Here is a 26,970-nt window from a genome sequence, read left to right on the forward strand (position 1 = left end):
CTGCAATGAATCAAATAGAAATACTGTTCATTTATAAAAATATGCCAAATTGTCATGGATGGCTGTTTCTTCATTCCAGTGGCTTTTTCTTGCCTCTACCTATGGAAGATTTTATCTTGTGGGTTTCAGTATACAAAAGGAAAAAACACCCTTGCCTGAGCAGAGTTCCCATGTCCTTTGAAAATTTGCTGGGGTTTCTGCCTCTACTTACCCTGTCCTGCAGCCACACTAGCATTATTAACAGGAGAAGCTGTAGTTGAGATGGAACCAGTAGTCTTACTGCTTTCATCTGTCACAGATTATTACTTGCATAGCATCAAAACTTGCTCTGATGGACTGAGCCCAGTGTGCAATGGGATATTTAGCCACATTTCAGTTTTTTTGAGCAACTAACAATGCTTCAAAGAGCTTTAGCACTTTCAGTAATGGAGTAGGGCATTTTATTCCTTGCCCTGTCTTACTCTGCAATTTGTTGCTCACCTGGAGACTGGGTGATAAGGAAAGATCCTAGCAGAAACCACCAGGGCAGAACACCAGCTAGAGCAGGTCTAGCTCTCCAGGGAGGAGACAGAGGTAGATGTTTCCCCTTTTGTAAGTGCAGTTACTTGGATTATTGTTCAATCCCTGCAGAACATTAAATATTTCCCTTGTACTTTGCTGGGGATAATTGCTTTCAATATCACATTGAAAGACATGGGATAGTTTTGGCCTGAAACATGTCACTAAAAGCCAGTTTGTTTCCTTCTTTTAGGCCAGCTTCAACAAAGAAAACTCAGCTAATTGAGCTAGCTTTATTGTTGTCTTTGACCTCATCAAGGCTATCCTAAGTGTTCTGTGTCAGGTTTCCAAAGAAGGTAGTTCATCACCTGCTCTGACACACAGAGTAATGTAACCCAGCTGCATTCCCTCTGTCCTGAAGGAAACTCATATCCCCATGGCTATGCAGGACCTAGTTAGAATTAGTTATCCTGTCTTTCATATTTACTTCCAGACTTCCAACTTCTGCATTACAGACAGCAAGTGCTGTTCTGAGTTCAGTCTGTTGCTGCTGTTTTGCATGTATCTAGACATCTTCTGTAGTGACAATGGGGAACTGTCCCAATGCCCTGAAAAAGGAAAAAAGGGACAGAGCCCCAGTTTCAGTAAGATGAATCACTGTTATCATCTGTTACGTTATTGTTTGGTTAAGTAAGAAAAATGGATGCTTATGGATGTTGTTGCTCCTTAGGGAGAAATGGAAGCTGTAAAAGAAGAAATCATAAAGCTGTGCCAAAGAAAGGAAGATATCCTTACCGGAATGAAGAATTCAATGTCTGAGCTTCACCAGCGCTTACAGCAAGAAGTGCCTGAATCAAAAGATGAACCTACAGCTTCTGTATTAGCACAAAGTGACTTGATCGGGACTGATGTTTCTGGTCAGCGGGTAAGTGGAGCACCACGTTGTGATCACTTACCCGAGAGCTGAGGCGGCAGGTAAATAACCTTTCTTCCTCCAGGAGGAGTGGCATGTGAGAGAGGAGCACCGCTGCAGCTGTGAAACAATACTACTTCTCCTCCCCTTTGTGCTTCTGAATGGTCCCAGAAGGACTGAGTATGATGTGTGTATAGGAGGAGGTGGGAGAAGTGTGCCTCTGATTATTTCTTTAGCATGAGCAGATCCAACATGAGATTTGCATCAGGCAATCAACAGCAAAATCCTCGATGTGCAGTTTTGTTGATAATCAGTTGTTCTGGGATTTTCAGTAAATTGCTTTTTATGGAGCAAAATGAAATTTGCTCATATTATAACAGTGATGTTGAAACAGTATAGCACAGAGAAAAGTCCCAATTTCCAGAGGTGCTTAGTACCTGCAGTTTTCAATTACTTTAATGTAGGGTGGCAGATGTTCAGTGCTTCTTTAGAAATGGACCTCAAGTGGTAACTTTCTTTTGGTTTACAGGCAGAAGAGGCTTTTACTGTTCTTGTAATGAATAATTGGTCTGTCTCTTTGTGTGTATTTTTGTAGTTGAAAAAAAGAGGAATGATGTCTCTTCTACCTTCCTTGGATGAAGAATCAGAAGACTGTTCTTTCCACAGCAAGGTGAGTTTGGTATGTATCTTACACATACAGCTGTGTATGTAAGACACAAGATTTTGGTACAGGATGAATTATGAAAAATATGTCAATCCAAAACACTTTAAAACAAATTGAAATACCTTTGATCACTCTAAGATACTAAGAAATTGCACTCAAGCCAGCCTACCAGTATTACAATACCAATATTACATAGCACCTCATTGTGTGATGTGTGATCCTGCTTTTGGTGGCATTGCTTATACAGTAATACCCCTTTTATGGAAGTGTTCATGGCAAAATATGGGCCTAAATGCCAATGTTTATATGTGGAATGGGGTTTAGAGAGAATTAGACAGCCTCTGAAGTGCTAAAACTTAACCAAAACTATTTATATTTTTGAGCTGAAGTGAAAAAGGCATGATCAGACTATTGGAAAGAAGCGAAGGAGAGATTTCTGGGAGAATGGTAGACACTGCTCAGCAGATCGCTCTGAATCTGGGAAGTCTGAATGCCCATGGGAACTGCAGAGGAGCAAAGCTGGGAGTAAAGTTCCATAATATAGTTAATAGCTTTTGGAAAAAAAAAAACCAAACAATCCATGAAACTTTCTGCACGCTTTTCCTGCATCCTAGGGACTAAACCGAGATGTACTTGAATGAAATCAGGAATGTGCAGAAGTGCTGGTGAGCTTGTAGCCTCGATACCCACTCGCATAGCAGTTCACAGCCTGCCTAGGCTGGTAACTTCCAGCTACTCTCATATACATCTCCTGGAAGGGACTGTGGCCTCAATCAAGTTTTGAAGAATCTCCATTTCTCTGAAGTCCTTGCTATGGATATTAATTAGACTTTTTGCTACACCCTTGCAACAAGAATCAAAAGGAAATGTGTCCAAGAGGTGATAGAGTATTGGAGGGGTTGCTTTAGGCTAGGCAAGGATGAAAATCCACAGCTCGACAGTGTGAAGAAGTCTGAACAGCTTGGATAGAGGTGGTGTCTTAATACTCTGATCCAAGCACTCCAGTTGCAAGGTTTCTGCCCCTTTATAGCTGCAGTTTTCTTTACATACAGGATGTTTTAGGGGACACAAGAAAGATTGTTTCTTGGGTTTTTTTACTTTTTTAGATAGTGTGAAAAAAATGCGGATATTCTATGGTCTCTAGGGAAAACTATCAGTGTCATCCAATTGCCATTCATTTTGCAGCAGAGCTACAGAGCAAGGGAAGGGGTGGGATTTGGGAAACACAATAAAGATAGATAAACAAAGCAGAAATAGACCAGTGTGTTACTAAAGGTTTGCAGTAATTTACATTGCTTGAAGGAATATCTGAGCTTCCTAATGCTGAGCTGTTTCTGCTTTCAAAGGGAAGTACAGCCACAGAGAAAGATGCAAACCTTTGGCCTTCAGAAAGGGATGATGAAAGGCACAAGGAAGACAGTGCAACCTCCTGGTCTTCTGGTACCTTGTCAGATGGCCTTGTTCAGGTAATGCACTCAGGTTTATCTCCATGGGGACGAGGTCTCATCTTTGTAGAAAAGATCTGCATAAGTCCTAGGTATTGCTGAAGTCTGCGAAGCAAGAGAACTGTAGAAATGCAGGACATGATGGCCTTGTTCAGATCCTTCATCTTCCATATCATGCTAAATCTTGCCATTTAAAATCTCTTCTCCTGTTGCACATATTGGTTGGACTCAATGACCTTGAGTTTTCCAACTTAAGTGATTCTGTGATTGTGTAGTAATTTCTTCTAGCCTGTCAAAACCTCCAAAGACAGAAATGCACATTTGGTAGCAGCAATTTGTTTCACTAATTACTGGAAAGGCTGTAAAATGTGCATTTTACTGGGGGGTGATTTGTGGAAGAGGTTCTCTTCGTACATGAGAAGACCAGCATCTGGTCATTTTGGTGGTGTTTTTCATGGTGTCTCAATAATGTTGTGATAGCTGCAATTGTTTGTTTCTGCACAACAAAGCAATAATCTTAGAATCATTTAGGTTGGAAAAACTTTTAAGATCTTTGACTCCAACTGTAAACTTAACACTACCAAGTTCACCACTAAACCATGTGCCTAAGTGCCACATCTACACTACTACACATCACACTGCTGATGATACAAATACTTCCAGTGTTGCCTCTCTTTCTACAGGATGCTGATGACATGATGGAATTGCACAGTAAACATGGTGAGGAAACATCTATGCAAACTTTGCAGAGTACTGAAGACCCTGGCACAGGTGATGGCAGTCATGCTATGGTGAGTTTGAAGGCTCAGTGTCCAGATGGAGAGCATGACGAGTGATGTCCCTCAGGGGTCTGTACTACGACCAGTACTGTTTAATGTCTTCGTCAGTGACATAGACAGTGGGATTGAGTGTACGCTCAGCAAGTTTACAGATGACACCAAGCTGTGTGGTGCAGTTCCCATGTCTGAGGGACGGGATACTATGCAGAGGGACCTGGACAAGCTTGCAAAATGGGCCCATGTGAACCTGATAAGGTTCAGCAAAGCCAGGCACGAGGTCCTGAACCTGGGTCAGAGTAACCCCCAGTATCAACACAGGCTGGGGAATGAATGGATTGAGTAGCCCTGCAGAGGAGGACTTGGTGGATGAAAAGATAGATATGGGCTGGCAGCTCACAGCCCAGAAAGCCAACCATATCCTGAGCTGCATCAAAAGGATGGTGGCCAGCAGGTTGAGGGGGGTGGTTCTCTAACCGTCTACTCTGCTCTAGTGAGATCCCACTTTTCCACTTCAGTGTTTTGCTATACTGTGACAATTCCATATGTTATGCAAATCCCTGTAGAGGGTGATTTTTTTTTTTTTTCTTTTTTTCCTTTTTTTTTTTTTTTTAATGATTTACTTACAAGATCAGTTACTATTTGGAGTCAGGAAGGCATTCATTTTCATGAATGGTAAATCTATTTGTTTTCTCTAGAAATATATGTATGTGTAGAGATTTATGAAGTTGATTATATTTATGTTCTCCATTTAGAGCTTAACTGTGTGCTAAGATTAAGTAATTCCTACTATCTTAGTGATAGCTAAATGATACCATGTCCTCCCTCTGGCATGTTGTCCCTTCCATGGAAATGTATGTGCTTCCAAATTCAGTTATAGCAGCCTAAAACATGATTTAGGATTCAGAAAAGCATTTGAATTACTGGACGAGGAAGAAAAGATGGGTTGTAGTTGTAGGTGACTCCCTTGAGGGTAACAGAGGGTCCAGTACGCTGGACAGATCCTACCCTGAGGGAAGTCTGCTGCTTCCCTGGGGCCTGGGTTAAGGACATTGCTAGGAAGTTTGGTTGCCTAGTATGGCCTTGGAATATTATTACCCAAACATGTTCTTCCATATGAGTGGTTTTAAAGCCACGACACGCGGTCAGAGGGTGATGAGAAGATTCTGATTCTGTTGTCAGTTGAGCCATGGTAACCGTTCACTGATGCCTCCATGAAGTGTGCACAGACAACTATGCAGACCATGCCAGCGCGTTTCATCATACTAATTTGACTGTAGATCTCAATTTCTATTTCTGTGGAGGGGGGAGGACCAAATTTACTGCAGTAACACTGTCTAGCTGGGGAGGGGCAGAGCATGCCGTAAGTGTAAACTAAATGCTTAGGTACGCATATGTGTGTGATGAAAGGATGTCAGCACAGTATTATACATGTGTACTGTTTTGTTATTTAGATGAATGAACTGGAACAAACAGGCCTAGAACTAGAGTTGGCAGTTTCTGGTGGAGGTTGAAGTAAGCTGGTACCTTTTTATTTCTTCAGTCACATATACCTCAGGAGACATAGTTAGACTGTTCTGGGATCTGTAAGCTCAAATACCCTTTTTGTGTTTAATGGCACTGTCCCATGCTGTCTCAGAGGCAAAGAACAGTAGTGATTAAGACACTGATAAGTGAAACTATGCCTTTTTGCGCTCTCTTTTTCTGCCACATCTCATTTTAGCATCAAGCTTGTACGCTACCGATGACTGTCTCAGTTGCCTGAATGTGTGCTTTAGGGCCACGGTAGTGTATAGGTAATTTTATTCTTGCAGTGTTTTGCTTGATTTACTTATCAAGTAGCAGTATTTGCATGTGTGGAGGTATATACACACCTGTACAGCCTTCCAAGCAACTGCAGATGTCTCCGCACACTCTAGATTTCTCCTTATTACAGAGTGTGCAATATTGCTTTTTAAAGGAGTGCAAGTTAGAAAGAATTACACGAGACATACTTAATACATATTATTTTTCTGCGTGACCTAAAGCCCAAATAAAGCACTGGTTGACTCTTGGAACAGAACATGTGCAAGTAGCTTGTAAGCATTGCCCGACAGCTTGCTTTGCAGCTTTTAAACTGCACTGGTTTTACATCTAACTCCTACAGAAAAACATCTCTCCTCAGGGGAGAGTTGGTTAATGGTGAGTCATCCCTCTTCCTCTTGTTCAGGTATACCTGTGCAAATGCAAATTGCTGCCTGGAAACCTGTTACACCAGATCCTGGATAGTCTGGCTGCTGAGTTCCTCTTTCTTTTTTAATTTTTCCTCCTTTTTTTTTTTTTTTTCTTTCTTTCTTTTTTAATCTGGGAACATGGTGGCAGAGTTGTTTCGGAGCTCTGTGGTTGCAAAAGTTAAACATTTCCCACTGGTAAGGGGAAGGGAAAGAAAGGATAAAGCAGATAGATAACCACGTTTCTTCCATGTGCTTTCCTTCAGAGTGACAAGCCGCCTCCTGTCCCTGACACCACCTGGGGCTCTCAAGGGAAAACTGTGGGTCCCGGCAGGTTGGAGCCAGAAAAGATCCTCCAGGTGTGCCAGGCCCAGGTTGCCGAGGTGGAGCAGTGGCTAGACAAAACTAAAGTGTCCCTGAAGTCAGACCCCCAGACTCCCAAAATGCAGCATGCCGTGGAAATGCAGCTTGCCTATTACCAGGTAAGACAGAGCAGACAGTTTACTGCTGCTATCCATACAAGTTGCACTTCCCTGGGGTGTGTGTCTGCAGAAAAGCAATGCTCGTTGCTTCTTTCCCCACTTAATCGCCTTCATTACACTGTGCGGGAAACATGTAACCGCTTGGCTTCAGTTTCAGGTGCAGCTTTCCAAGGGCTTCGTTAAAATATCTATCTTTAGATTTGGGATCTTTATGCATCTGGGGATTTAGGTAGAATTCTTGAGTATTTTTAAAGCTTTTTTTTTTTGTCTTTGGATTATTTTCAGAAATATGGCTTAGTATAGTTGAATCCTCTGTTAAAAGGCAGTTTTTCATTGGTCTCAATCATGATAAATCAGCTAGGAAAAAAAAAGGTGTTTTTTTTCTGTGGCACTTTCTGGTTTTTCAGACTGATTTAAAAGACTGGTATAAGAATGCTTCCCAGCTGGTAAAATCTCCTTTTGAGCTTATTGCAGAACAGCTGCCAGCATAGGTAGAAAAATAGGGGCTTGTCCCCTGCCTTCTGTGAGCTGTGGCAGTATTTGGACCTACCGCCAGGGCATCCTCTTGCCAGGCCCAGATGGCAGCAGAAGAATAGGAGTAGATGGTACCCGCTGGTGGAAACAGGTGGATGCAAGCAGGACTGACGTGAGGGGCTGGGCTGGGTGGGAGTCCTGCCATGCAGCTTTTTTCTCTGGCATGCGGATTGTAAGAAAGTGGCAGGCATGCCACTTTGAAGTTCCCTGTGGTGCCAGTCTGGTGTACCAGTTTGCTTCAAGCGCTGACTCTACCTAAAGTAACAAACTTCACTCACTATAAAGAAGCCAATACTAAAATGTCCTCATTTTAAATTCCTAGGAGACATTTCCAGCTGTTTTGTTGTTGTTGTTACGTGGTACGTTTTCTTAAAAGGAGTTGAGACCATGCCAAGAAGTGCCTCTAGGTTTAGGCTGTTATTCAGCCAAGCGCTCAGGTGCTGAACTCTGCGGGAACTAGGATCCTGAATGCACCTCAGTAACTGTCTTTGTCTGGATCCCATTCAGGGTTCATGTCAACATAGGCAGGGCAGTTCCAGCTGGTAAAAACATAGAGGCTTGAAGCAGCTGTAAGTGCTGCTGAATTCCTGTCAGCTTTTAACAATTTGCCTCAGTGTTAAGACAAGAACTTGGTAGTAGTGGGAGGTTTTTCTAACTTAGTCAAGATCTACCCAGAAAAACACAAATAGCATGAAGCAGAAACAGTCTCTAGATATGGACGTATGATGTAAAGCAGTTAATTTACTGCAGTTGATTACTTTGCAGTTGAGCCATAGTACCTTGTCTCCACACTCACCTGAAAAATGTGAGTTTAAAGTAATGCAGAGATGCACTTTGATTCACAGCAGCTTGAATCAAAAACTAGATCCCAATAGTTTACAATGGCCTGGCTGACATACAGTAACGTTACTATTTTTTGGTAATTCAGCATCATTCCTCCCAAAGGGTGATGTGATCAGTCTGTGCACTGCCTCCTTCCCCACTGAGGTGTGTTGTCTTCTTGGTTGCATCCAAATGGAGCCTATCATTTCTGCTCTCCTCTTCTATCACTCTGTATCTGAGTTAATGTAAATTCCTGCAGAGGCTGTTGTTGAAACAGTTTTAAGACTAACTGTATAAAATTTATTTATTTAGTTGTTCAGAGAAAATCTAGGGGGTTTGCAGCTACGTCTTTTTTTTTTCCACCATGTTTCTTTTTGCAGAAGTGTTAGCATTGACTTCAGAATGTTGTCAGGAAAGGAGTGTTGTACTTCTAAGAATGAGTAATTGACTGCTGTCCCTTCTAGGTGGTGATAGCAGACATTGAACTAAAGATCCTTAATTTAATGGAAGATTCTGGGGCTAGTGCAGACTACGAACAAGAGGTGGAAGCTCTCTCCCTGAAGCTGAAGGAAGTGAAGTGCAGTTTGGAAGAATTCCAGATGATGCTTCAAGAAAAATGCAATGAAGAACAGGTAAAGCATATGAATGTTATGCAGAGCAAAGAGTGTGTGGTAGTTGCTGAAGAACAGTTAGAAGTAAGGAAGGGCGAAAAGTCAATCAGAAACATCAGACTTGCTATTGTTCTGCTTTACGGTGCTGTATAATTACTTGTAGTTTGCAGCAAGCAGTGGATTTTTAATGAGTCTCTGAACAACATTCTTCTGCTTTAAGTTCTCAGTGACAAGTCAAGATTTTGCAAGGAGTACAGGAAAGGGGTTGGGTTTTGTTTTGTTTTGGTTTGTTTTTTTAAATGCATTTAAAATGCTATGATATTTATCTACAACATCATCACAGCAGAGAGGCCTTTAACCAGTAATTTTCTCTTTGAAGAATCTGTAAATGGCAATAATAGTGACTGCCAGCTCTCCTGGGCCACAGCTGTGCACTCTTTGCGGAGTTTTCCAGTGGATAAGACAGTAGCTCTCAGCTCAGAAGTAGTTCCCACTCTGTTGTGCAGGGAGCTGGAGAAGCTCACTTGATGTGCTTGTGTAAAAGCAGCTACAGTCTCTCCAGTGCTGGAGGAGCACAGCCTAAATGGAAGCTTGCATGGCCCAGGAGAGAATTAGTGCTGGTAAAGGCTCCTGTTGAAATATCTCTGTGAGCACAGACAGATAGAAAATGCAGGTGCGTGAGCAGATTTATAAGCATAAATTGCACATCCATTTAATTTGGCCAAACAATAGGAATAAAGGGTTAGTATCAATTCATCTGCTAACAGGAAAAGCAAAACAAGCCTTGTAACTGTCAGGGAGAGAAGTGTGAGGACTTCAGCAGCAAGTTAGAATAGATCAAACTTTCAGTAAATGGAACTGAAAACTTCCAAGAGTAGTAACTGTGTTTCATGCACTGCTGGTTCTATGTATGTTTAAGTCTGAGACAGCTCCACTCTTGCCATTTCCCCAAGCTGCATCTATAGGTTCTGCTCCCTTGTCAAGTCCGGAAGCCTTCCCACAACAGACCTCCCTTTACATATTCACAAAAGGGAGAGGATAGACCACGAGCCCCTTGAGATCTGACACTCAAATAGCTTGCCTTTGCTGAACAGCCGCTCATTTGACGGGTAGTTCTACCACCCAGAAGCCAGGCTGTTCCACATCCCCTGAGGCTGAGGGGGGATTGCTATCATTTATTTATGATAAATAAATAAAGCTGCATTTATTACCTGCTGCAATTTTCAGTGTGGGATCAAATCTATCAAGGGTTGGTTTCAGCCACCCGTCACCTCCAGGATTTGTTTGGATGAGTTTGTCAGGATGGAGGAAGGCCTCACTCCTAAAATCCTGTGTCCAGAAGGTTTAGTAATACTGTGAAGCTGGATGGTACCCTGACACTTGCCTTGTAGGCATTCAGATGGCATCATCCATCCTTCTAATCTCCTATCTTTGAAGCACTGATGTATTATGAAGTCTGAACGATTATACTGACATTGCTAAAGCTAAAGCTTTGCGAATGTTTTCCTATGGGCTAAGTCACGATGACTTTAAGGTTGTTAACACAATAAAAAAATCCTACCATATTCTGTGCTCTGTAAACTACTTCTGTTTTGCTCACTGAAAATTTGCTTTTGCCCTTTTCTAATTTGCTATTAGAAAAGAGTTAGAGAAAATGATCCAGCATGAGCTGCTAAAATTTCTCACTCTTCACTTGACACTCTTTTTTTACTAATAGAACTCGGCCTCATATTTGAGCAAATCTCCATTTTCCCTTGCCTTTTTCTCTGTAGAAAGATGGCAGTTGATGGCCTTTAAATTTCCATATGTGTGTAATTTTTTTCTGACTGATGGGTTTTGCTTTTAAAACTTCAGCTCAGGCAGAAATATACTGCATAAAAATACACATCTTCAGAAAGAGGTTTGTTTGGTCATCTCATGTTTACATATAAACTGCATTTTATTTTGATAGATACATTCTTATTTTCTTTGCTAAATGAATTCACATAAAATGCGATTGGAAAAGCACAATCAGAATTTCATATTAATACAGTGCACATAAATGATTTTATTGTTCACACTATTTTCTGTCCACAGGATCCAGAAATAAAAGCAGCTGCACAGAAAAGCCTCTTTGACTTCATTGAGTTGTGTGTGGAAAAAATGCAGCCACGGTTTGAGGACAGCATGACTCCAAAATTAGAATCAAGGTACAAAATACCAAAACCAGTTACCAGATTCAGTGATGTGAAACTGAGAGATGGAGGCTGTCAGCAGGCCCGTCAGGTGTTTCAAGGGAAGGGAAAAGCCAGAAGAAATGTATCAAAGTTTGGATTAAAGATCATCCATGCACTTAGTTTCACTTTGGTTTTGAGGCAGGAGCAATAAGAAGTCTTACAAATCTAATTTTGCTTATTCTGTTTCAGTATTTGCCATGCTAATAATGTTTTCTCAATACAGCAATGGAGAATATGATCCAGAGAGCAAACTGGCTGATTCCATTTTAGCTCCAAAGGACCAAACTGGTAATAAATGGCAGTATTTACAACAAGAGCTGTCATCAAAGATGAAATCTCCTCTCTGCCAGCTTGTGGAACCTCAGGTCTGTTTAAGTTCAGTAAAACACTCTTTCTGCAGGCAGTTGGTTGTGATAAAGATAGCAATTAGTCTATCTTCCTGCATCATCATACCATGCCTCTTCATCAGATAACTGAAATCTGTGCAAACATTCTCCAGACAAAATTGTTACTGCATACTGTTTTCATGATTGTCTTTTGATTTTACTGTACAGTAATGTAAATAATGTCTCTAAAGTAGTGACTGCTAAGCATAGGGTGGGAGCACATTGGTGAATCCCTGTAGTTAACATTCAGACAAGATGTTATCTGCTTAATTCTTTCAAGAGAACTAAAAGAGTTATCCAACAAGCTCCCAGATGATTTTCATGGATGTGGGTTAAGTCTCAGTTCTTGCAAGTTGAAAACATTTTGGTCAAAACAAATCTCTGGCTTAAATTTATTTGCCATTCACCATTGTGTTCTCTCTTTCTCACACACCACAAGCAGAGTTTGGACTGCAACAAGAGCACGCACCATGTATATATATTCTGAACAGACTGCAGAATTTTACTGCTTGGACAAAGCTGTAATTTCTGTTATTAACAGTTTTGTTCATGTTAAATTAGGATGACTGCATTTCCTGTTCTCTAAAATTGCTGCATTATGTGGAAGAATATCAGTCATGTAAAAGAATGAATGTCAGCTTTTTCAGGCAAGACTTCCACTGCAGAAGGCAGTAGGCCTGCCTTAGCACAAACTACAACTTGTAGCCCTTAGAGCTGGGAATGAGAGGCTGCTTTTTCAATCAGTCTCTCACCAGGGCATAGCCTACCCACTCGATTTTCGCCAGTAAGAAGGGAGTCCTGCTATCTAGGTGCTTTATATAATGCCTTGAAACTTTCATTTTAATGCTTTCTGAGAGGTGTATTGTCTAGTTGCCTGTAGCCCTGTCTTCATTTGAGCTTTTCACCTAATTGCAATATTCTTTTTCCAAATGTTAGATTACAGCAAAGATGAACATGTTACCTCGAGGCATATTCACTAGTGCAGGAACTCCCACTGTGGAAGAGCTGAAAACTTACACTGTCCAGCTGGGGGACCTAAGCCAAGAAGCAAATGTGGTTCATACACAGGTAAAAATGGCATGTCCTAGCACTGAAAAAAATACAAGGGGTTCTAGACACAAGGCACTAGGAAACAGCCAATAACCGTATTATTTCAAATGGCACTCACTGTAGTGTAGCTTTTGCACCAGGTGTGGACTCTAATACAGAAATCAGCTTAGGATTTTGAGAGGAAACATTTCAAGTTTCTGCTATGATACTTCTGCTGCCTGAATCCAAGATTTGCTAGTGTAGGTAGAATGCCTTGAACTGTATAAAGCAAGGAGCCTGTGAATGATTTCAGTAAATCTGCAATATTGGTGCTGATAGGACATTCATGAGATTAGAGACTTGTTAGACCACAGCCATTCCCAATACATAAATGGTCATTGTCTCAGCTTTGGCCTTGACAGTTCTGAATATTACATGCATATTACTGTCTTGTCCAAGTTTGTTCCTCAGTATTTCATTAATTCCATTTTGTTATTAGCTGACTGAACCTCTAACCTTACATGAGTGAATAAATCTTAGCCATGACTTGGATGAAAGTACTGAAAACTTCTGACTTGCCTTTACGCAGGATAATGTTGCAGAGGAAGTCTCTTCTTATTTGGACAGAAAATTGTTTGAACTGCTTCTGGCAATCAGCCAGTGTTTGAATAACATGGAGGAAATGTTAAACACCTCAGTTCTCTCCACTGAAGAAGCACCTGTGCAGCAGGCTCTTTACGAGGTAACTGTCCTAAAGCATCCAGGGAAAGAGAACCCCCAGTAGATTTCTTTTAGAACAGAATATATGTGGCATGATATTTTCCCTCTGTCGTTCAGGAATAACACCATCAAACTTGGTGTTGCACAGATTTGGGCCTGTTGCTTTTAACAACAATTATCAACTTGAAACCTGCTTCTTTTTACAGTCAAGAGTCCTTGGACAGAGAGACCCTTTTCACTCTTGTTATTTTTCTTTCAACCCTTTAGACTCTTTCCGTGGAGCTGCAAAAACTTCACGCTGATCTGAGTGATAAAAAGGATGATCTAAAGTCTGTTAGCCACGCTGGTGGGAGCACAGATGTGTTCTCTGAGTGCTTTAACAACTTGCAGGCACGGCTGGAACAAACTCAAGCTGCCACTGCTCTAAGGAGCAACTCAATGAAAGCTGGGCTGGATCATAATAGCAATTACCAGGTACTCCACTGCCAAATGCACATCTTATTTCACACCATGTGTTAGACTTGTCAGTGTTAATGCATTTGGGTTACAGATGAGCAACCTATAATGAGCTTTCCTTTTTTTTTTTTGGTACTAAACAAACTTGTCTTGGCCTCTCAAGAAGCAAATTAATTTTGCTGTTTATACAGTGCTGTTTGCAATGCTGACTACCACAGAGGCCTTGATCACAGTAGAAAATTTGCATGCAGAAAGGATGGAGGTAATGTGGGATCCCATGCACACTGAGCTACAGGCTAAAGCAAGTTTCTGTGTGTAGGGATCAGACCAAGAAGGATTTTGTATATTCCGTCTGCTGCTTCGTGGACTCAGGAGAGGCAGGCTTCTTCCCCTTTGCTGCCATGTCTGGCACTGGGCAGCTATATATTGGAGGGTGATTTGACCCTTTGTATTTACTGTTCCTTTAGATTTTGCACCACAGTAGCAGAAGCCATAGTTCTGCAAATCTGCCTTTTTTTTTTTTTTTTTTTTCCATTTTTGGAAAAGCAGATAATAAGAAACTTTTCTGTAGATTCTCATGGTGGGCTAAATCTACTAGCTGTTGCTGGGAAATATTCAGATCAGGTATTTAGGCTGAAGTAAGGAAAGAAAAGCCTAGTCTTTGAAATACAGTTTCCAATGTCCAGCAAAATTCCAGTGTGCTCATCATCTGCAAGTCAGCCCAGCTCTTTACTGCTGAATATTAAAACAGTTCCTATGAACAATGGGATGTTGTTTCCACACAGTAGCAGGACTAGTCTTGCAATGTTTGCTTATGCAGATCCATGGAGCTCCATCAGTCGCCAGTTATGAGCACATTTTCAGAAGAAAAGAATTTGTTTCTTTATAAGCTTCACAGATTTTTACAGTCATAGAGGATCACTGATGGACTAATCAGCTTTCTTACATAACACAGACTACAGAATTTGCTTCTCTAAAATACTGCTTTAAGATTATAATGCACATGCTTTATTTTGTTGTGGGTTGGTTTTTTTTAAGAGGAAAAAAGTGCTTTTGCTATAAGAGGTAGTAATCTTGTTTGTTGTGTAATTTTGTCTGGTGGTTACTATATTCCTGTTAGGTGATATACCTCTGATACTTATTCCTTTTGCAGAATGAAACCAGGCTGCTTTATGATCAGTTAACTGAGAAAAAAGCTGCTTTGCAACAGTGCTTAAATGCAATACATGGACATAATATTTCTGAACAGCTTCAGGTAATGTCATTCGAAGTAAAGGAGAGGAAAAACTCTCAGCACTAGCTATTATTTCCCGTTTTTTGCAATCTGTTAAGTTTCATGTTTTCTAGAGTCTCACTTAGGTTTTAAGAATGGGGAAGGGAAATGCCACCCTTTTGTTTGTTTGTTTGCTTGGTTGGTTTTCTGTTACTACACTCTAATCTGTACTCAGACATAATTCCAGGCCTTGTAGCAGTTGGAGTGGAGGAACCAGTCTCTCCACAACCTCTCACAGCAAATACACTCCACCTTCCGGCAGGGATGAAAAGAGCTACACAAGTTACAGCACTTGACATGTTATGGGGTTTTTTATGTGCAAAACTAGTTTTCCTTTGTGGTAATAGGACTACAGTATTTATATCTACTCATTCAGCATTTCTGAGCACTTTATCATATGGCATTTGACCAGTTAAGCTATTTTCTTCAACCTTCATATGGATTAGCAGAGAACCCCTATGCCGACTACATATCCTCCCCAGAATGGCCATCTGCTATCTATCTGCTTGTTGGTGAAGCAACTTTTTTGCTACAGGCCCATAACCTGGTTTATAGGAACAATTTTTCTGCCAGGCTGAAAGCCACATTCAGAACTGCTGAATCCCCTAGCAGGGACTGCTGCCTTACATGTATTCTGTCAAGTAACCACTCTTGGAAAAGGAATGCCAGAAGTATATAGCTTCCCTTCCTTCAGAAAGAGCCTAACTCAATCCACCCTTGAGTTATTCTACTTCATAAGACAAAATGGTATTTTCTGAGTCCATGATTCCTTTTAGTGGCTGCTCTTGAATCAGTAAACTGAAGTGCATGTTGAATGTTGGACTGAGACACGAGACCTGAATTCTCTTCCTGGCTGTGCCATGAGAACCCAGTAAGCTGAGTCATGAACAATCTTACCTATTTGGCTTGTAAGCTCATTGGATCTCAGTGTCTCCATGTGAACTTATGAAGTGCTTAGCACAGCAGAGATCCAGCCCCGGGATCTGCTGCGCTACTAGTGATAATGGAGAGTTTAATGGAACCAGAACTCTTCCTAATAGCTTATTTTTTCCTTAATTCAGAAAACTGATGCCTGTGCTTTGGAGCTGCAAGACTTTGAAAACCAAGTAGCAAAACTGAGAGGACATGGAGAAAGACTTCAGTTACCTGTCACCTTAATCCAGGAAGTTCATAAATTAGAGGTAAGAGCACAGTACAGTTTCTGCTTACTCAACAAGGTTTAATTCTTCTAAGCAATATATTTTTAGCACCAAAAGGCTGATGATTATTTTGCATTCTGGGAATGTATGTGCAGGTTTGTAAAATTCACTTTTGTCCTTCATGAATCACTAAACTGTATTTACATTGTAGGATGTTTTGGACGACATGTGGGGGATCCTAAAAAGAAAGTATGAGGAGCTGAACTCTACTTCCATCAGTAGAAGCCAGTATGAGGACTTATTGCATGGATTTGCAGAGCTGGTAGCTGTCGGACAGGAGAAGATTGCACAAGATCCAAAGCAGCTAATCAAAAGCAGAGCAGCTCTACAGTCTCACTTGGAAGATCATAAGGTATAAGATGTTTATCACAACACTGGTGAGATCAGCATAGCAGGAGCGCTATTTTCTGTGACTCATTTCTCTCCAGTGTTATGGAGAAAAATAACTAGCCTATAGCATAGGGGAGGGACTGGAGTACATGCAAAAGCAAAGCAAAGTTTTTCCATAGATTAAAATAGGACACACTAAAATATGAAAGAGAGGTTGTTATTACAACTGCAGTTTCAGTGATAAATCAAGGTCAGGACTTCAGTTTTGTCAGTTTAATACTACTATGGCTTACTTCAGAACATATTGGTGTGTGAGGAAAACATATGTCTTCCTAATTACTGGTAATAAATAAATAGTGAGGTTCCTGAAGTTGCTGTCTAGCAATTGGGAGGGCTCTTTTGCTTTCAGCATTCTGTGCCACCATGACTGGATGGAGGAAACTTACTCATAACAGCTCCTTTCCTGAATGGAGGATAGTTCAGCTCCTCCCCTTGGCAACCCAGCGTCCCCTCTACCCAGCTGCTACATGTTTGATGGGAGATGGCTGAGAATGCACCTGGATCCTCACTATCCTGCTTCTCGGCAAGAAGCCCCAGCCAATGCTAGTCACTCGAAGATGTCTCTGTCATGTCAGTGACATGATTTAACTGCTCCACGTAGCTCAAACTTCCTTAAGAATTGCTTCAGGATGCTAAGTGCTGCAAATCACTACTCCAGAGTGGTAGGGATGGTGTTTGTCACTCACAAATTACCCTTAATTGTCCAAAATAAAATGTTAGGAATTTATTTACAAAGTAAAACAAAGAATGTATCTGCAGAACAAATATACATACTCTGATTTACAAAAGCAAAACAAAACTGCAAAAGCCATTTTCCTTCCCCTGGTAATCAAGACTTAGCAGGATGTTCACGTAACCTATGCCTGAGGTCTGGTCCTTAAGTGAAATTCTTGTACTAGTCATTAGTCCTTAGTGAACATGATTTTAATTGAAGAGCGTGATCTTAAACCCTCAAAACTTTTTTGTGCATTTTGTTCAGACATTTCTCAGGAGCTCAGCTGAACCATATAAAATCAAACTGTTACCTTATAGTTATCCCAAAGGATTACTGTGCCTTCCTACTACATAAGCCTTTGAACTGCTAATATCCCTGGTGCTTGGAGTCATCTTGCATCCAGGTGAAACAAACTGAATAATGGCTGTCCAGTGATAACTACCTCATGCTAAATTATGAATTTACTTATAGTTAAATTCTTCCTACCATCATCTTCCTACAACATCTATGTATTTCGTATGAACTGAAGGTATAAATGTAGATCTTTTCCTTTAGAAATGTATACGTGAAATTAGTGTATGCAACTCATCACTAGTTCCTGACTATATGTAAAATTATCAGTAACTGCACATCTTGGGGTGATGCAGAATTTGGGTAGAAGGCTCTTGACTCCAGCTAGGAGGGACCCTAAAACTGGCTGGTCTTCTCAATGAGTCTTCTCTGTCTTCTTCATACTCCCGCTGTGGGTGTGTGATCTCTCTTAAAAAGCAAGTTTCAACTTGTTTGTTTTTTTCAGGACTTTTTCCACAGCCTCATGACCCACATGGCTTTCATACAAGCATTTTCAAAGAAAGTGAGTCCTCCCATCCTACAAAACAGAGAGGAATTTTGGAAAGAGATGGTGAATGAAGTCACATTGCTGGAGCAGGCGGCCTGCCAGTATGGTATACACTTAGAGAGCCTGTTAAAGGTAATGAGTCAAAAGAAACCCAGAGTAAAGGCTGGAGGGAAGAAAAAGAGTTGCATCTAGGGAAACCCTTTCTGCACCAGTGATTTCTTTGTCTAGTAGTTGTCCTTTCCTGTCTCCACTGGACAGCAGAAGTCTGTTACTTGTTCTGTGAGTGTCTCGCTTTTTTCCTTGAAAACCTCTGAAAGTGGACATTTCAACCCATTACTCTGACATGGGTGTGACTTCATGACTTCTTACGGTCATTTTTGAGTGCCTGGACTGACAGAAGAGTGCTTTAAGGCACAAAAATACCAGCACCACTTTAAAATAAAACTTAAAATAGATCTTAAAACACCCCTAGAGAATAAAAAAGTAACTATATCACTTTAAAATAAGAAATGTTAAAAATATTGGAAAATTAAATAATTAATTCATCTCTGGTAAAATCATTTTCTTCACCTTTTTTTGTGTTCTGTTTCATTAAAGCAAGAGCTGCTCATGCTAGAAAAAGCAGTCTGGTGTAGCAAAAATGCAGATAGATATGTGCTATGTTCATGATACAATGTATTTTTTTAGGAATGGATAGAATTCAATGATGAATACCTAGTTTTGAATAAGGAGATGGAGGCAATTACCTCTACGTTGCCTTCTGTGAATTTGGTTGACGAAACAGAAGAAAGATTGATGGAAAGGATTGCACTTCTGGAGGTATTTATGCGTCTGTCTCTCTGACTTGTTTTCTTCATGGATCTGTAGAGCTGGCAAAAAGATTAGCTAGAATATGAGGAGACGACTGTTTGCAGGGCACCATTTCCTTTGTGTACTTGTCTGTGTGTGGGTGCAAGCTGAAAACTTACATTCAAATATAGCAGGGGATCAGGCTGCTAATTTCAGCTGGGGGCTACAAGTTCATTTAAGTGGGAACAGTGACTATAGCTACTTTAGAACTTGGTCTTCAAATACAAATATTTGGGAGAGCACGGTGTGCTGGCTACATGCATCCCAAGGACAGCAGGGAGCCTTGGAGTGAACACAATGCTACTTCTCTGTAATTCAGGAAGGGTTTTCATGCCATGATGTAAAACCTATGGAAGAGGAGGATCAACCTAGTGGCTTCAAATATCTGAACTGCTGGTTACAACAGAAGGTCTACAGGTTTATCAGCTCCTTCTAAAATCCCCAGAATTCAAAATGAAATGTCTTGATTTCTGTCTGACAAAGGAGAATAAAATTCCATTTGTATAGCATGGCAGATAGGCTCCTGCCATTCCAGTTTTGTTCCCAGCTGCATCTCTGATGGCAGAGCTACACCTTTATTTAGAACTTCAATTACAGTTGGAAACATTTTATCTATGTTTTAAACATATAAGGATATGAAAGCAGCCTTTATGGTTGTTCTATAAAATTAAGAAGAAATAGTGTTCAATAAACTTCGTGATATATCTTGAGAGTGTGCTCTGAAGAGACTGTAAACCTCACAGGTTTGACCTTCTTCAGTCTTCAGATGACCCACTCTATTAGAAACTTTTCAATTAATGAGCCTTTGGATTATATTAAGTCCAGTTTGATATTGAGATTCATAGACTATAAAGGCAAAAGACTACTGTGATTTAATCTAGTTGACTGCATGAAAGAGATCATTGGACATTCCCAGAAAATTCTGAGCTACAGTAAAGCTTTTGAAATAAATAAACAGTAGATATTTACAATCTTAGTAGTCCTCTGGTGCTTTTGATGCCTGTCACACTGAGGCAGGAGACATGAAGTTGCCTGGTTTCCTTTGTTTTCTTAAGTTTTTAACTAAGTCTTCACTCTCAAGTCTTTATTTGTCTTTAAAGACATCAGAAACAAAGTAGTAAAGCTTTAGAAGATGCTTATAGGAGGGAGTGCCAGCACTTCACGGTTTCAACAACAGAGCAGAATAAAGTTCCTGTGAGAGAAATACCCCTAGTAATAAGATTGTACAAGCCCCTTATGCCTGGAGGCATATCACACAATTGCTACTTTCTGCCTTTTCTCTGGGGACTGATCTGCTTCCTAGGCTGTTTTTTCTTCCTTTTTTCCTTTTTTCATTTTGACCTTGCAGTGAAGCATAGTGATGCTAAAATGATGCTTTGCTTTTTTTCACCTGTCTAAGCAAACCAGACCACTTCTTTACTTAATGTCTTCACTGTTCATTCTTCATTCCTTCCTGCCACCATTATTCAATAATTACATCAAGAGCTTCCTTCAAAAGACTGGTAACATTTTTAAAATAGGATAGAGTCTGAAGGCCCTCTAAGAACAGGAGGGCAATAACTTTCTGCCGAGGACAGTCATATGTTTGGACAGTGCAACCAGATCTGATAGAGAGTGTTTGTCCATTGCCTGAGGTTTACATGTATCAAAAAAGCCCATCAAATCATAAGACAGTCATTCTGCTAATGTATGAAATTGTGCTGAGATCTGTCTTGATCTATTCAGAGGAAACAAAACCAACTGTGTCCCTTTTGCATGTAATGAACTACAGGTTCCTTCTGTTTGGAAAACAAAATTCATGATAGAGGAAATGTGAGATTAAGAAGTTAGAACAAATTATGTGTTTTGCTAGTTGTGTTTTCAGTTTTTAAAATATTATTCTTTTGTAAACTTCCCATATTCTCATAGCAAATCAAAAACAATGTTAATGAAAAGCATGCCAGGCTGTACCAGATGGTGAAAGAAGGGAAGAAATTGCTGACTGCTGTGAGCTGTCCAGAAATAAGCTACCAGATTAGGAAGCTGGAAGAGCAATGGTTATCTTTAACCAAAAAAGTTGGCCATGAACTACACCGACTGCAAACGTTACTCAAACTCTTGGTCAGGTGGGTATAAGAAAGCAGTTAGAGGTATCAGCTAGAAATTACTTTCTGATCTTCTATTGATTAATTTTCTGAAATATGGCAGTGAATTAATAAATATAATAGCTCTTTTGACCTAAAAATGAAAAAAAGACAAAAAAAAACCAAACACGAAAGCAGTGGTGATCAGAAGAGTGGCTCTTTATTACACAGCTGATGTCTCACGGTGTAGACAAGTCATTCACTTCCTGCTTACTTTGTAGGATCAATGTTTTAATTGCTGCCATTGCAAAGTCAGTGCAATGGTAAGAGTTAGTTGCATCGTGCTGCAGTTTTTACATTGGAAGTGTTAACAGAAGCTCTGATCATGCTGCCCTAAGCATTTTGGCCTGCTACAAATGCAACCTAGCCTTGATTCTCATGGAAAGGCATAATGCACCAGTCTGTGCACATACACTATCCTACCTTACAAACATTCAATACCTGGCTGATACACTTTTCTTTTGAAGCTCTTCAAAGACCCAAGTGTGCTCAATGTTTTCACATGCCCCAAGCCAACTGGCAGTGCAGTCCTGGCAGTCAGGTGGAGAAAGTTTGGGGCTGTACATTACAGCCCACCAACTGATGTACCAAGCTCAGCTCACCCTGCACCCTGTCTGTGTGCTCTGAGCTCAGGATAGCTGGATCTGTAGTGTGGACAGAGCATAGCAGTGTTTGTTGGTATTTACCCCTCCTGCATATTCTGTATGGTATCTTACAGTGTGCACAATCTTCTCTGGTGGTTTTGACTTCCAGCAAAGCTCTCTTCACTCGTGTGAGCTTATCCTGGCAACTGCTGGGTGAATACAGAAAGCAGATGTTTTCAGGGAGAGCAGACCAGCTGAAAAAAGCTGATAGGAACAGTCCATGTACCTCCTGTGCACATCGATCCATGCTGTAGCCATGCTTCTGCAGGGTTATGTAGCAGCATAGGTGCCAGATAGCACATGCCTCCTAACAGAGACGACAACTTGGAGGGCGAGAAATGTATCCTAGACTCAGCTTAGAGATGTATGTTTGTGTGCTTTGTTTTCTCCATGTAGCTACAACAGAGACTCAGAGGAATTGATGAAATGGCTGGATTCTGCTCAACAGAGAATGATTTTTTTGAAGGAGGAGTCTCTCAATGTGTCACAATATCCTGTCACCATCAGGAATAACATCAAGAGCTTGTTTGTAAGTAATTTCTCTTGTCAGGTTTAGATAAGACGTTGTGTCTTCCAGTGGAAATGACCTTTTGAGCAGTTTTTGTATTTGCCATGACCCAGAAGCTGCCCGCATAATATAGCATTGAATGGCTTTGTGCCCCAAAGCCACCCCATTATCTGTGTGTGAAACCATGAGGATGGGAAGCCACCAAAGACCTTCCTTCAGATTGGGAGGCCAGGTAGAGTGCATAAATTGGAACAGAATCCTTGTAATGAGCTCAACTGCAAGACAGACATCACAGCCCAGCCAGGATCCCTTAAGCACCTGGAACGTATGATTTCTGTCTTGCTCCTGATGCCAAATACAGCAATTCAGCCAAGCTGATGGGCCACTTACCAACCAAATCTGGAGTGTGGGCTTAGCGAACACTGAAGGCTGTTCTTCACTAGGCAGCAGGGCTGTGAAGATGGTCTGACAAAATCAGAGAAGAGAAACATGCTGAATTACATTTCATGTCTTTGCCTGCCCCCCGGTGCTGTGCTCCCCTTGTATGACTAGCCAGGAGGTTCAGCCTCAGTGTGAAGCCTGACAGAAAGAGGCTTGCGCAGTGGGAGTGCAAACTTCATGAAGGTGGACTGGTAGGTGTGAGCTGGACAGAGACTTGAGGACTGGGGTTGCTCCGTGGACCTCTGTGTGAAGTGGGGATCAAGATATTCCCAGTCCCTGTGGAGCAAAAGGTGGAATTCAACATTATATCAAGGTGGGCAGAAAAAGGCCTTGCCTGCTGACAGAACATGTTGAGTTTAGGTTTTGAACTTTAAATACCTGCTAAAATCTGGTTGTTAAGGCAGTTCATCCTGTGACTGAAAAACTGGTTTGTCTTCTTTATTTAAGAAGATATAGAAAAATTTACCCTCTCTTAAAATTCTCCTGTGCACCTCAGACGTTATCTAAGGAGATTGATGAAAAATCTTCCCTGAAGTCATCTGTGGTGAGCACTGCCAACCAGCTCTTTCACATGAAGCAAGGTGATACTGCAGCAATTAAGTCATCTTTGGCAAAGATTGAGCAAGAATGGGGAGAACTGATTACACAGCTCCCAGCCATCCAAGAAAAGCTTCACCAGGTGAGGAGGAACTGCTGACATCTCTCAGTTCAAGCTAAATAATTATTCTAAAATGTTGCTGTGGGATTCAGTTGGCTGCTCCATAAGGCACTTCTTTCCTAATTAGCTGTCTTCTTGCTTTCAGAATATCCCCAATATTGTACTGCAGTTTAATTATTGCTGTGTTCTTCTTGGGCTGTACATATCTATCATCTTTACAGTTTGATGTGGAAGTCTGTTACAATTAGAAAGAATTTTACTTCAAGTTTCTGAATTCTCAACCTTTTCTTACGTCATATATCCCTCTGTAGCACAGGGCTCACTTTCAAGTTCATATCTCAGTAATTGCAATTATAGTGCCTGAACCTTTCTAAAAATACGGGTGTCATCTTCCTTGATTTTTCTAACAAGCAGAGTGTAGAGGATTCATTATATGCTCTACCCTAGCTTCAGATGGAAAAACGTTCATCGCTGGAAGCTGTTGTTGACCTAATGAGCTGGCTGTACGATGTGGAATTTGAGCAGAAATACAAGGAGCCAATAAATGCACAATGGAGTGCTGCCCAAGTCAGAAGCCTCCTTCAGAAGTACAAGGTAAATGGGAAGCTGTAAGTCCAGGCCATCTGCAAGGTGTTTAGCTGTAGAAAGGATGAAAACAGCCTACAGGCACAGTCATATCCTTCACCTTGCTCTTGGGAGGGTTCCTTAAACAGTCTCAAAGGTGCCTTAACATCTTCCTTTATAAAAACCTTTTGCTTCCATGGCACACAAAACACTGCCGGCCCTGCAGTACAGCTACTGCCTGCTGTGCTATAATCTCATGCTGTCCCATCTGTCTCACTTGTTTTCTCTGACATTTAGATTATAAAACGTGTTCACTAGGAAAGCTTTGCTTCCTTAGGACGATAGACTCTGTGTTTGTGCTGTGTTTTAGTCTGTCTTTTCAACAAGGAATACCTTGTAATGGAGCTCCATACCCATGATCCATTTAACTAGAGAACAGGGTTTTTGAATACTGTGTTTCATCAGCTGCAGCTCACATGCACTTTGGTACTGCACCTAAGGCGAGTCTCAGTGTAAGCATTTCTTTCAAAGTGCATTAGTATAGCATTATATAACATTTTGGTCTATATCAGTTGGATTTGGTAGTTAGAACATGTAGGTGAGGTGCTGTTTTTAACCCCTTGGATATTTAGAGATCAGTTTGTAGGTGTGTCTTCTGCATTTGTCAGAAATGTGGGCATGCATATGCTGAGAAGCAAGCTGGGATGAGGGTCACAAATTCCTACAGGGAAGCAGCTATGGCTTCAGTACCTCTACTGTGGTATTCCTTGGTGGCTTTTTTTCTCGGTACTACTAGATACAGTAAGGAGCCCTTTCCTCCCCTCTTGTAAGACCTTCTGAAATAAAAAGGCATTCCCTTATGATGTTGTCTCTTTGCACGTAGTTTCTCACTCATCTCTGTGGGCAAGGACACTCATAGCGGAGGACACTCTCCTCCCAGATATTCTGATACCAGATATTTTGATAAAGGAGCATAAGCCCTTGTCTGCACTTGTCTGTGAATCGCAGGAGTGTGGGAAGGCCTCGGTCTTAGCCTAATCTGAGCCCATGGCAGTGTGATGGTATTGTCCAATGGATAAAGTACTTGGTCTGGTACCCCTGCTTCAGCACTAATTCTTACATTGCGAGCTAACCCCATAATGATAGAGATTTTCTGCAAAAGTTTCAGTGAATGGAAATAGCTACACAAATATAGAATGGTAAAAATTAAGAGTTATTCCTACAGCCAAGTCTCTTTCAGAAAAATATTTTAGGCCATGGTTCAGAATAAGCCATGAATGTCCCATAACTATACCTTGAAGCATCTTTGGAACTGATCGGAACAAAACTGGCAAACTAATTGTTTTATGTTTTTGTTCTTACCCTCCTCTCCCCTGCCCCCTCCAGGAATACATGATGGAAATGAACGTTAAACAGTGGACAGTAGATTTTGTTAACCAGTCGCTCTTGCAGATGAGCACTTGTGATGTGGAAAGCAAGCGATATGAAAGGACAGAATTTGCTGAGTATCTTGGAGAAATGAACTTGCAGTGGCACAGGGTGCAGGCATCTCTGAACAGAAAGGTTTGACTGAGTTCTTCCTGCTCTCTTTCTCACAGCTCTGATCTTGCCTCTGCCAGTGCTCTGTATTTTGCAAGCAGCCTTTCTCCCTGAGTCTGAAAACACTGTTGAACACAATAAGGCTCCCTGTGATCTCTGCTGCCTGTCCATGCTGCTGTCCGATGGGCAGCCTATGGAGTAGCCTTGTAGCATATCAGCTATCAGGTGGTGGGCAGGCATTCAAATATCAACAAAGTCTGGGAGGGTAAACTCTCCTGTAACTTGAATGGAGGGAAAATAGACAAAACCTGCTCTTCATAACAGCCTGGGGTTTACCCTAGTTGACAGTATTAGGTGGAAAAAAAAAAGATTCCTCCTATGAAGACAATAAAGTCAGTGACATGTGAACAAAGAAGATCTATGCTGAGAAAACTATGTAAAAGGAGAATTCAGGGTAGTGTCTGCAGGGGAACCTGTTAGTGAAATCTGTTGAAAGTTTGGAAAGCTGTGAAAATTGGGGCATTTAAAACTTAAAGGGAGAAAATACTGGATGGTTTGTGGAAAGGAGAGGTGCTACACTGCTTGGTACAAACTGCCAGGCCCTACCCAGCAAACACAGCACCAGAAAAGCAAACAAGCCCCCTACATGCCATATGATGCAAATAAGAAATAGGGATATATATAAGCTACCACCCATTTTCCTGTTGTAGCAGTTGGATTTGCCAAAAAAGTAATTATTAAGTAATAAGTGTTGACAGCCATATTCAGATAGGGATGTATGTGCTGGAAAAGGCACAGCAGGGATTGATTCCCAGCCCTGCTAGGTCACTGGAAATGGGTTGCTCTCTGTGTCCTCCTTCTGAAGTAACTAATGTTTTCCCAATGGAGTGCTTTGAAGAACAGCAGCTATAGACAAATTCTACATGTAGACTAACTATACCAGTACATCTTCTTTCTCTGTAGAAAATCTGTTTCAGGCAGTGCCTCGGAATTATTTTATTGTAGTGAGGCTACAAATAATCCATGCATCCAGAATTAGATGCAACTGCCTGTGTGCCCCAGTGCCCAGAAAAGCTAATGTGACTCGTGATATGGAAAAGACATGGGCAAGGTTAGCATCCCAAAATGCAACCATGAGGCTGCTGGAATGAATCCTTTTACTAGCACATTGTTTTTTCATCTCTTTTTCTCTCCTGAATGTACAGGGCTTTGGGAGAAGCTGCCTTCCCTAAGTCCAGATACAAAGACTGCTGAACGAACAGAAAATTCCCAAATTTTTGTGACTCGGAAAGCCTTTCAGAAACATGCTCAAGTGGAAAAACTGGTTCCTGCACAACTGAAAATTTCCATTTTGAAATTTCAGTTGGAGTGGGAAGTTATCCTCTCTAACCATTTTCAAGAAACTGCATTCTAGGATTTAATAGATCCTCAGGGCTAAGATTGAAAATGGGAGACTTGAGGTCCCTT

General features: G+C 41.1%; 1 protein-coding gene across 2 annotated transcripts in view; it reads left to right on the forward strand.

Annotated features, from left to right (window-relative positions):
• The window catches only part of SYNE2 (spectrin repeat containing nuclear envelope protein 2), a 188,542-nt gene that overhangs the window by 106,383 nt on the left and 55,189 nt on the right, over positions 1 to 26,970 (forward strand). Inside the window, exons 64-84 of one of the 2 annotated variants that reach the window (XM_030482846.1) lie at positions 1,229 to 1,423; positions 2,007 to 2,081; positions 3,422 to 3,541; positions 4,204 to 4,311; positions 6,773 to 6,988; positions 8,809 to 8,976; positions 11,032 to 11,144; positions 11,395 to 11,536; positions 12,494 to 12,625; positions 13,176 to 13,328; positions 13,574 to 13,780; positions 14,916 to 15,017; positions 16,097 to 16,216; positions 16,386 to 16,586; positions 18,136 to 18,309; positions 18,865 to 18,996; positions 20,935 to 21,131; positions 22,190 to 22,322; positions 23,239 to 23,421; positions 23,848 to 23,994; positions 25,351 to 25,527. In XM_030482846.1, coding sequence (XP_030338706.1) covers positions 1,229 to 1,423; positions 2,007 to 2,081; positions 3,422 to 3,541; positions 4,204 to 4,311; positions 6,773 to 6,988; positions 8,809 to 8,976; positions 11,032 to 11,144; positions 11,395 to 11,536; positions 12,494 to 12,625; positions 13,176 to 13,328; positions 13,574 to 13,780; positions 14,916 to 15,017; positions 16,097 to 16,216; positions 16,386 to 16,586; positions 18,136 to 18,309; positions 18,865 to 18,996; positions 20,935 to 21,131; positions 22,190 to 22,322; positions 23,239 to 23,421; positions 23,848 to 23,994; positions 25,351 to 25,527 — 3,195 coding nt within the window. Of the gene's footprint in view, positions 1 to 1,228; positions 1,424 to 2,006; positions 2,091 to 3,421; positions 3,542 to 4,203; positions 4,312 to 6,772; positions 6,989 to 8,808; positions 8,977 to 11,031; positions 11,145 to 11,394; positions 11,537 to 12,493; positions 12,626 to 13,175; positions 13,329 to 13,573; positions 13,781 to 14,915; positions 15,018 to 16,096; positions 16,217 to 16,385; positions 16,587 to 18,135; positions 18,310 to 18,864; positions 18,997 to 20,934; positions 21,132 to 22,189; positions 22,323 to 23,238; positions 23,422 to 23,847; positions 23,995 to 25,350; positions 25,528 to 26,970 lie in introns of both variants that reach the window. The other variant, XM_030482847.1, reaches the window with a different exon arrangement.

The sequence above is a fragment of the Strigops habroptila genome, chromosome 4 (genome assembly GCF_004027225.2).
Source record: "Strigops habroptila isolate Jane chromosome 4, bStrHab1.2.pri, whole genome shotgun sequence".
NCBI classification, from domain to species: Eukaryota; Metazoa; Chordata; class Aves; order Psittaciformes; family Psittacidae; genus Strigops; species Strigops habroptila.